Source organism: Pelecanus crispus, chromosome 7 (genome assembly GCF_030463565.1).
Source record: "Pelecanus crispus isolate bPelCri1 chromosome 7, bPelCri1.pri, whole genome shotgun sequence".
Classification (NCBI taxonomy): domain Eukaryota; kingdom Metazoa; phylum Chordata; class Aves; order Pelecaniformes; family Pelecanidae; genus Pelecanus; species Pelecanus crispus.
Window position 1 is genome coordinate 9,390,196 of NC_134649.1, and position 9,962 is coordinate 9,400,157.

The following is a 9,962-nucleotide window of genomic DNA, read 5'->3' on the forward strand; positions in this document are numbered from 1 at the left end:
AGCGGGGCGAGAGAGACCGAGGGGGAAAGCGAGAGAGAAAGAGAGATTTTTAACAGAACAGTTATATTAACAGAGTTGATTTCTTCTTCTTCTTGTTGCTTTTTTGTCATATAAGGAAAAAAAAAATATATTAAAGACAAACCCACCTTTGTGTATATATATAAAAGAAAATTAATGTTTCTTCCAAGCACCAAAGCAAAGCAAATTAGATCTCAGCATTTTTACTAACCGTCCGGTTCCAATTATCTTCGTGCCTTCGGGGACAGGGAGGGGGGTGGGTTTGCAGAGGGCAGGGGGTTAAGTTAAATAATAAAGATGATTATTTTTTCCTGATTTTATCCATGAACAATGTAATTATTTCTGTTATTTAATCTCCGGGGTGAACAGCACCTTTTGGGGTTTTATTTTTTTTTTCCAGAATCCTCCTACTGCTGCAGCGCATTGGGGCGGGTGGGGAGGGCTGGGGGGCTGCGGTGGCAGGAGCTGTGGGACGAGGGAGGCGAGGGGATGCTGAGACCCAGGACCTGGGGGCTACAGCCCCTCTCTGCTTCCCTACCACCCCCCGCCGCGCAGCACCCATCCTGGGACGATGTGCTCTTTCCAGGGGACCGTGCGGGGCACCAGCGTTCCCTGCACCTATTTATATTTTTGAACATATCCTATTTTGAAAGAATGATAAATAATAAAGAGAGTGAAATTGGAATGGGCACTTTCTCAGTGTTGTTTTTTGGGGGTAGGTGGGTGTCTGTGTGGGCTGGGGGGGGGGGGGGGGCGGGTCTCCCACAGCAAGGCAGCGGGGAAGGAAGGGGAGCCCAAACAGGGTCCTCCAGGCTACATGGAACCAGCTCAGCCCTAGCCAGCACCCAAGGGTGCAGCCCTGGGGACAACAGAGGTGCGGGGGTGTTTCCTCAAGCCCCAGCCAAAGAAGGACCCTGGGGTAGGACATCGCCACCCCTGTTCAGCTCTCACCCCAGGAGGGTGTTAACCCACATGCCTAAAACTATCTAAACCCCATCGCCAGCAGGAAGTGCTTCACCCTCCAGCTTCCAGTTCTGACACCCAGGGGGTTAATTAACACTCATTAATGAGGGCACACGGGGCCCTTGCAGGAGCTCAGGTGGGCGCAGGGCTGAGCCAGCAGCGATGAGACGATGCTCAGCCAAGAACGAGACAGCCCCCAGGTGTCCAGCTGGGGATCCCCAAATCCTCTCAATGCAGCAGACCCCTCACTCGTGGGGACAGAGATGGGGACACAGCCACGTTGCTCCAGGGCTTTCTCCACTGATTTATTAAAAGAGGTCCAGGAAAATACATCTTTTCATAACCAAATGCTCGAAGAAGGCAGCACCGGAGTTCAAGTGGAGTCCAGGCAAGGAGTGCGTGGAGATAAGGCACTGGTGCTCCCACGGGGACAGGCACAATGGCATCATTCAGCAGGATGGGGACGGGGCTGGAAGAGGGGCTGGGATGCAACAGAGACACCCACTCTCTGCCTCTGGCCGAATCCAGCCTCGCCTCGCTCTTACCCCACAAGCTCAGGGGCAGGACCAGCCTGGAAGGGCAGGCGAGCGTCGGCGACGTGCTGCCACCGCAGGAGGGGGCCACCACCCATGGGGTGGCTGAGGCCAAGTGGGGTGGCAGCAGCCCATGGGGATCACCCTCGTGCATACCCCATGCTGGGGACAGTCCCATGCTGCCCCAGCCAGCAGCCGCCCCGAGCAGCTGCATGCGCTGGCTGCTGAGCAAGATGTGGAAAATATAAAGGAAGGAAACAAAATAAAACAAAAAGAAGCCTCCCCCCCCGCCCTGCCTCCCCCCAGTCACCCCCAAAACAGCCCTCGGAAACACCCAACGCTGGGCAGTGTCAGGCTGGAAACATCCTCCAGCCAAGGAGCCCTCGCAGCTCCTTATCGCTCCTTGTAGCAGAAGACCCCAAACCTGCCCTTGCGGGGGAAGCCGAAGCTGCGGACACCAGGCTCCACGGGGCCGCAGTTGGCCCGGGGCTTGGCGATGGGGTAGCGGACGCTGCCGTCTGCCAGCCAGCCGGCATCGCAGCGATCCAGCCCCAGGAACTTCCAGGCGGAGTAGAGCTGCCCCACCCGGGCAATCTCGGCCCCCACGTCCTGGCAGCTCTGCTTGGCTTCCTCCAGCGTCATCCCGGCCGGGTGGTCCAGGTAGAAAACCTCTCCTAGGAGGGAGTTGGGAGCATCAGTGCTGAGCATGGTCTGGAGCATCCCCACCTGGAGCATCCCCGCCTGGAGCATCCCCACCCAGGCGGAGCCCTGTGCCCTAAGGGAGGGAGGACACGGGATGCCGCTGACAGGGCACAGCATCTTCCCTAGGATCCCACCCCCCAGCCCCCAGCCCAGCACCCACCTTTGAGCGCGGAGGAGAAGCAGAAGGCATCAAAGCGGTGCAGGTGCTGGTGGCGCGGGCCGTAGCTGCGGATGCCCGGGGCGAGGTGCAGCCCACCGCAGGGCTTGCGGGGCAGGCGGACGGGGTACTGCACGGTGCCATCGGCCAGCCAGCCCGCGCTGCACCAGTCCAGCCCCTCGCTCCAGGCCTGGAAGAGCTGGTTGAAGGTGGCGAGGATGGCACCCTGCTCCCGGCACACTCGCTCGGCGTCGTGGAAGTTGAGCCTGTACTGCCCGCGGGGAGGCTGGTAGGGGAACACGACGCCTGGGGGCAGACGGGGCGCTCAGCCGGCTCTGCGGGCAGCCCACCCACCCTGTCCGGCCCGTCAGGAGCCGCAGGGGTCCCCGATCCATCCCAAATTCAGGCTCTGGGAGAGGGGCCACCCCAGGGCAGCACAGCCCATGGCTCAGGACTGCGGGGACGGGGCTGCTGCCGGCGGTGAGCTGCCAGCGACACCTGGTGGCACGGGGACACGGGGGCTCAGGGCGGGGGACACGGGGACCACCCCCGTGGGGACAGCACCCGCACACACAGGGGTGCGCAGATCACGACACTGGGGATGCAGGGACCACCACCACACGGTCCTGGGGATGCGCAGACAGTGGTCCCAGGGAGGCACGGATCACCCCGGTGGGGATGGACAGTGTCGGCAGGGGGGTGCACAGCTACCAGAACAGGGACACAAGGACCAGCATCATGGAGATGTATGGGCCACGATCCCAGGGACACATGGACCACCAGCATGGGGACGGATGGACCCCTGTCGCAGGGATGGATGGACCACAGGAACATGCGCACCACCACCTCGGACCACAGTCACAGGGACGGGTGGGGACAAGCCACCGTGAGAGGCAGGGCCCAGAGGCTGAGGGGGTGGGCAGGGGCACAGCAAGAGGGACATGTCCACAGCTCTGAGCTTGGCAGTGGAGCCAGGGCTGAGTCAGGTCCCTCATGGCAATTGAGCAAGAGGGGTTGGACGAGTCACCGAGGTTCACCACAAGATACCCAGAGCTGGGAGGCGAGGGGTCAGCTGCACATGATGCAGCACGGCGGGAAGATGGGTGGCTAAAGGCAAAGAAATGCTGTGGCCGCAGGGTCACCCCCAGCTCTGACTCCACAGTAGCATCCCCCGCATCCCAGCTGGGCAGACTGCTCTGGGCTCACTCGCTGCCGAGACCCCACAGTCAGACAGCCCCAAGCTCACACTGAGCATCCCAGCCCCTTTCTGCCCACAACTGGGCTCCCCAACCCCCTGCCTTGCTACCTCCCCCAAGGAGGGGGTGCCACGGGAAGGCCAGGCTCACTGCCTTGGCGCAGGGAGTCACGCAGTCCCCACCGTGCCCCCACCTTTCAGCCGGAGGTCCACCACATTGCTCTCGTCCTCCAGCCCATCGATGACCTCGCAGCGGTATTTGCCATCATCCTGCAAGCGCACATCGCTGACGACCAGCGAGGCCTCGCGCCGGCCAGCCTGGCGGAGGCGAGCGCGGCCCTGGAAGTCCCCAAAGGCCACGCAGGTCTTGCCTACAATGGCAACCAGCACGTCCTGCTCCTTGGTGTAGTCGTCCCGCAGCTTGGACCACTTGATGCGGATCTTGCCCTTCCCCTCCATCTCAGGCTCGTAATGGTAGTGGCAGGGGAGGGTGACATTGGCACCGTTGGAGCTGTAGACGGGATCTTTGGGGGTCTCCACCACCAGCTTGGCCCCGTTGAAGTAAACCACTGTGGAGAGGGAGGGAAGACGTGAAGTGTGGGTCAGGGTCCAGGGCTGGGCAGCGTCACCAAATCTCCTTGCAACCAGCCGCTCTGCTCCCTCCCTCCAGCCATCTCCTCTTCTGCCTTAGCATCCCACGAGCAACCCCCAAGCATCCCTGGAGCACCCCCACCTGCTCCTCTGGGCCCCAACACCCCCCCGCCAAGAGATGGGTCCCAGCCCCATCCCAGAGATGGGGGGGACTTCAACCCCCTGCACCGACCTGCCAGCCCCCCTTTCCGCCAGCCCTGCCAACCCCCAATATACCTTTCTCCTGCCCGTTGCCCTTGTCGTTCATGATGCGGCTGTAGTAGAAGCCGTTGTAGAAGGGGTGGTGGGAGCCGCTGGCCAGCCACAGCAGGGTGGCCTCCAGGAGCAGCAGGAGCAGCAGCATGGCTGTGGAGCGAGGCTGAACTCTGAGCCTGAGCTGCCGAGGGGAAAAGGGCTGTGGTAACACCCCAAAATAACCAGGAGGGCCCCAGTGCGGCAGGCAAACCCCATCGCAGGGGTGCAAGGAGAGGGGTGGGAGTAGCCAGCAGAGCAGCCAGCCTGCTCACAGGGGAGGGCGCAGGCAACCTGAGCCGTGCCCCCAGACCTGCCCCGCAACCAGGGCTCCCGGTCCCCTCCATCCTCATCCTCCCGCCTGGGTCACACTGTGCAGCACTGCGTTCGTCACTGCTGCCCGCTGGGGCTTGAGGAGCAGGCGGCCCGGCGTGGGGAGCTGAGACCAAGCTGGGGACGGGGCAGCCGGGGGAAACAGGATCCCAGGGCGTCCTTTGAACAGGGAGCACTGGGAAAACATCACGTAGGGAGTGCGGGGGGAGAGACGTGGCCGAGCCCCGTTGTAAGCCGCAAGCTCGGTTTACAGAGGCAGCCGAGCGTGCAACCCAGCCAAGGAGGGGAGGAGAGAGCTCGGGGCTGCCTTTGCTGCCCCAGCACCGGACAAAGCCCGGTAGCACCCAGCCGGCCTGGCCGAGGACCGCCAGCTCTGACCCAGAGCTGCTGCTTTGCGTCACAGACACGGCTGGCGCTGACCCCATGCAACACGTATGGCACCCAAACCACGTCCCCTGGGTGGGGGGAAGCCCGGCTGCCCCACGGCACCAGAGACCCACGCTGTCTTGAGCTCTGGGTGCCCCCGGCACCCGAGGGTGCCCTGCATGGAGCTCACCCAGGGCGGCTCGCAGCGGAATTTGCTGGCTTGTGAGCTTTCCCGGAGCCGGCAGAGGGGGCCCGGCACCCAGCAAGCCTCCGGCAGCCCCCCTCCAAGGCTGGGAGGGATCTGACATCTGTGTCCCCTGCTTAGACAAGGATGCCTGCAAAGGTCCCCCAGGCCAGGGGGCTGTGGGAGAGCGGGCGCTCACCCCCCGCAGGGTCCGATACGGGGTGCGGTGGTGGTCTCCGCAGACCAGGGTGCGCAACCGGCTGCTCTCACCATGGGTTACTCGCTCCCAGGGTCTCTTCCGCGGTCGGTGCCACTGCTCACCTTCCCGTGGGGTGCAGCCCACGCTTGCCACCCACCAAGGTCTGCAGAGCCGGTGCCGGAGGGCAAGGGGTGCACCCGCTCAATGGTCAGCGCAGCCCCGGGAGCCCGGTGGCACCAGAGGCCGGCAGGCATGCCACCACGTGCTGCCCGGGCGCGGCAGGGCGGGCTCGAGGCACCGGCAGCTTTGCACATGGTTTGGGGGGCACCAGCCCTGGCCCCCCCTGTGCCCCCAGGGCCTAGCCACCCCCCAGAGCCCAGCACCGCGGTGCCATGCCGGGGGGCCTGGCATCCTCAACCACGATGCCAGTGAGCATCGTGCTGCGGCACCCACCGTGGCAATGCCTGGCACCTTCCGCGGTGATGCCGGGCACCCTCCATGGCGATGCCATTCCTCCCTGCCCTCCACGGCAAGCAGGGTGCCCACCACCCCGGGGTGCCAGCCCTTCCCAACCCCGGCTCCGGGGCCAAGCCGTACTCACGCTGGTTGCGGGCAGGCTGCAGGCAGGCGTGCAGGCAGGCTGCAGGCAGATGCACTGTGTTTAGGGCTCTTGCAGGGCTGAGAGGAAGCAGCTCCAGGGCCTGCCTCTTAAAGGGAAACACGCCTTTCCCAACCCCCGGCTCACAGCCCGGAGCTGGGGTGGGTGCCCCGGGCCCCCCACCTGCCCTCCATGCCTGGGCGATGGCCTCACTGTGTGCCCGCACGCTGCCCGCACGCTGCCCACACTCTGCCCGCACGCCTCCTCTGTGATGTGCCAGCTGCCAGCATTGCCCCCGGCTTGGAGTGAGGAGCGGGGTGCCCCGCTGGGGCTGGTGGGACCCTGTGATGCCCCGTGCAAAGCCCCGGTGAAGCCACAGTGCTGGGGGAGAAGAGTCCTCCCTTGTCCCATGTCCCACCGGGGGCCCGGCTGCGGTTCCCAGGCAATGGTGGCATCAAGCACGCACGTGGCAGGAGCACCGTGGGCACGAGCAGCGCGGGACGGGTGGGCTGTGGCGGGGGGTGGTCCGTGTGCGGGATGCGCAGGCAGCACCTGCCTGCTCTGGGGTCCAGGGGAGGCAGCTGAGCCACGGGGTTCAGCCTCTTCAGGGTCCGCTTGGGTCTGTGGGGGCAAAGCAGAGGCACAGGAACAAGCACAAAAGCTTTGGGGTGCCTGGTTGCACCCGTCTGAGGGGGCCATCATCCCTAGACTTGGGTGATGCCCTCCACGCCAGCTCCTGCTGGTACACGGACATTCAGCCCTGGCTCTGAGAGCCCCAGATCCAGCCCTCAGGAAGGGCAGCACAGCGGCAGCACAGCTGGGGGATGCCGGTCCAGGAGCGGCCGATGGGGCCAAGCACACGGAGGAACCACGGAGCGGCGTGTGCCCTGACCCGGCGACCCGCCGCCCCGGCCCAGCGCGCCGCTTCACCCCCCACTTTGTTGTTTTGTGGCAAGGAAATGAGCAACGGGGGCCCCGGTCCGGCTCTTGCTGCCACGCAGGACGGCGTCAAGCCGGAAAGAAAACAACTCATGCAAAACTAAACTGCCCCGGGGCTGGCTGTGGGGAGAAGGGGGCCGGGACCCCTTCCCAACCACCCTCCCAGCACAGCGCGTTCAGGTTGCGATCTTGTCTGCCCGTCGCCGCCACGCTGATAGGGAGCAGCCGGCACGGAAACAGTGTTATCTGCCGCCAGCGCCGGCCTGGCAGCCCCCGTCCCCCGTGGGAAGCCCCAAGCAGGGATGGCTGCAGGACCCGGGGTCTGGAGGCACTGCTCTTCCTTGCTCTCCTTTTCCCTGCACACCCACCCATCGGGGCCTGCCAGCACTCCCCAAAGAGAGACACAGCAGGGCCGGGCTGCCCGGGGACATGGGAGCGTGACAGCCGGGCACGCTGCCTGCTTGCCTGCCCAGAGCAGGCTGCTCTGCAGCCCACAATGGAGGGGCAATTACACCTCCTGGCACAGCAGTGCGGGGCTGCTGCGCTGCCTGCATCCCAGCCGAGGGCCCCCGGTCCCCCCAGCCCTGCCCCATGGCCAGAGGTGGTGGGATGCCATCCCAGCTGCATCCCGGCTGCATCCCGGCCACCAGTGCCCCCCTCCAGTTGCTTGCCCAAGTTGTCCACATCCCAGTGAGCCGGTGATCCAGATGGTTCCCTCCACTTCCCGAGCTGTGCAGACAGACGGACAGCCCCGCTGGAGCACGCTGCTCCCTGGCATGGCCAGCCCGTTGTTTCAGAGCCAAGGAACAAGCCACACAGTGCCCTGTGCTGCCTGCACCGCCTGCACCATGGTGCCTGCCAGGAGCCATCCTCTGCCTGGTGTGAAGAGGGGAGCAGCGGCAGGGAAGGGGAGAGGGATGCTTTTGTGCATCTCTTTTCAGCAACAGCTCGTGGCTCACATTCAGCCATGGCTCTTGTCTGGATGTGCCCACGATGCCCTCCACCTCCTGGGGAGCAGGCAGCATGGGAATGCATCCTGCCACCAGCAGCCCCCCAAGGAAGGAGGAATCCCCTTCGCTCCCTCCCACCTCTCACACTATTTTTGGAGCTTCAGGGATAATCCCAGATTTGTTTTCTGCTCCCCAAGAGGGACCCTGGGTGGGACCATGGGTTTCAGGGTGAGCGAGGCTGCACAGGGTCAGGGTAGCTCTGACCCGGGAGCACGTGTTTAGGGCATGTGTTTAGGGCTGGCTGAGCTTTTGGTTGAACGGGAGCCATAAAAATGTCATTCCTGCCTTCCCCACCTCAAACCCAGCAGCTGACAGCTCTGCTGTGGCCCCACCGGAGAGATTTCTCCCTGAAATGCCACTTGCATGGGATGATTCCAGAGGGAACCTGTTACCCAAGGCTCAAACTGGGGAGGAAAACCCATGTTCCTGGTGGGATAGAGGAGGCTGTGATCTGTGCTGGGATTTCTGGGTGGAGGCGAGAGGATGCTCTCCCAGACGGCTGCTTCCTGAGGAACCGGCTCGCGGGCAGCTGGCAGCACCAGCAGCCGAGTCAGCAGGCAGTGGGGTGCCGCGGCTGCAGCATGCTGGCCCTCCCGGCCTTCCTGCTGCCCCAGCAACCCAGCCGCGTCCGGGAAGAGCATCCGAGGGACAGGCAGAAGCCCTGAGGGGCCGTGCATGTTGCGGAGGGCACCCTGGCCCTCGCCACCCCCCCGCATCGTGGGGCTCGGGAGGAGGAAGGAAACACCACAGAGCTGGGAAGGGGCTCAGCATCCGTCAGAGGGGCTCGCCTATGGGGGTGGCAACGGGCAGGGGGAAGTGGTGGCCGGGCGCTGGGGATGCATCCCCTGCTCTGACGCGCAGCATCTGCTCCCATCACCCTCCCCATGGAGCCTCTGCTGTGCCCCTGGCTTGGGGCTGTCTTGGCCGGACCCGGAGCAAGCTGCTCTTATCTCTGCCCCAGCTTCCCAGCGATAAGGGTGGCATGTCTGGAGGTGAACCAGGCTGACTGTCCCCCCAGTCCCTGTCTCTAGCTGTGGCTGTTATTTGTCACCAAGCAGCCACAGCCACAATGAATTCAGCCCGGTCTCTGCAAGCAGCCCGCCAGCCCCTCTGCCATGGGCAGGGCCTGAGGAGGGGAAGCATGGCCAAGTAGGGCAGTGCCAGCACTGGGAAGGTGCACGGACGTTGTGCAGAGCTGCGGGGATGGAGAGCTGTGGTGGGATGCAGACGGCCCTGGGCCATTCGTGCCATCCTCAGGTGTCCCTGCCCAGTGTGGCAGAAGACTCTGGAGAGGAGCAAAGCTCCTCTGTCCTGTTCACCCCAGTGCTCCTTCCCTACCAGAGACCCCGTCCTCAATGCAGAGGGATCCTGCTCCAGCAGCATCCATCCCCGGCCCTGCCCAGGGGGGCTCTGCTGGGAGCATCCCCATGGGCAGCCCTGGCAAAACCCACAGCTCCCTCCAGCCCTGGGAGCGCACTGGGGTGCAAGAGCCAGTTTTGCTCCAAGCTGGGGGATTTGCTCCAGGATCAAAGCCAAAGGAGGAGACACAGGGCGTGGGGTGCTGATAGTGGCTTCCCCTCCCCAAGTCCCATCCCACTGCGCTTGGCCAGCTGCAAGCACAGGCTCCGGCAGCTGCGACAGGGCGGAGGCAGCAGGGAAGATGCACAAAGTCCTGGTACCCTGTTTTTTAGGCGGGGAAGGGAGCTAGGAGGGTCTGCGAAATCTCTGGGAGGCACAGAGCAGCCAAGCCAACAGCCCTGAAGTTTCAGCTGGTTTTAATACTGTCAGAGACACCCCGGAGCGGGGCCACCGCCGCCATCCCACCCGGGCTCCCTCGGCGCTTGCCAAAGCGAACGCGCCAGCGGCCCGGCCCCACGGCCGCT

The 9,962-nt window shown here is 64.1% G+C and overlaps 1 protein-coding gene across 1 annotated transcript; it reads right to left on the reverse strand.

Moving 5' to 3' along the window:
* Nucleotides 1-1,907: 1,907 nt before the first annotated feature.
* Nucleotides 1,908-4,562, reverse strand: HAPLN3 (hyaluronan and proteoglycan link protein 3). Its single transcript, XM_075714357.1, has 4 exons — nt 4,436-4,562; nt 3,763-4,137; nt 2,377-2,679; nt 1,908-2,188 (listed from the first exon to the last, which is right to left on the reverse strand). The coding sequence occupies exons 1-4, from the start codon at nt 4,560-4,562 to the stop codon at nt 1,908-1,910; spliced, it is 1,086 nt and encodes a 361-aa protein (XP_075570472.1).
* Nucleotides 4,563-9,962: the final 5,400 nt, after the last annotated feature.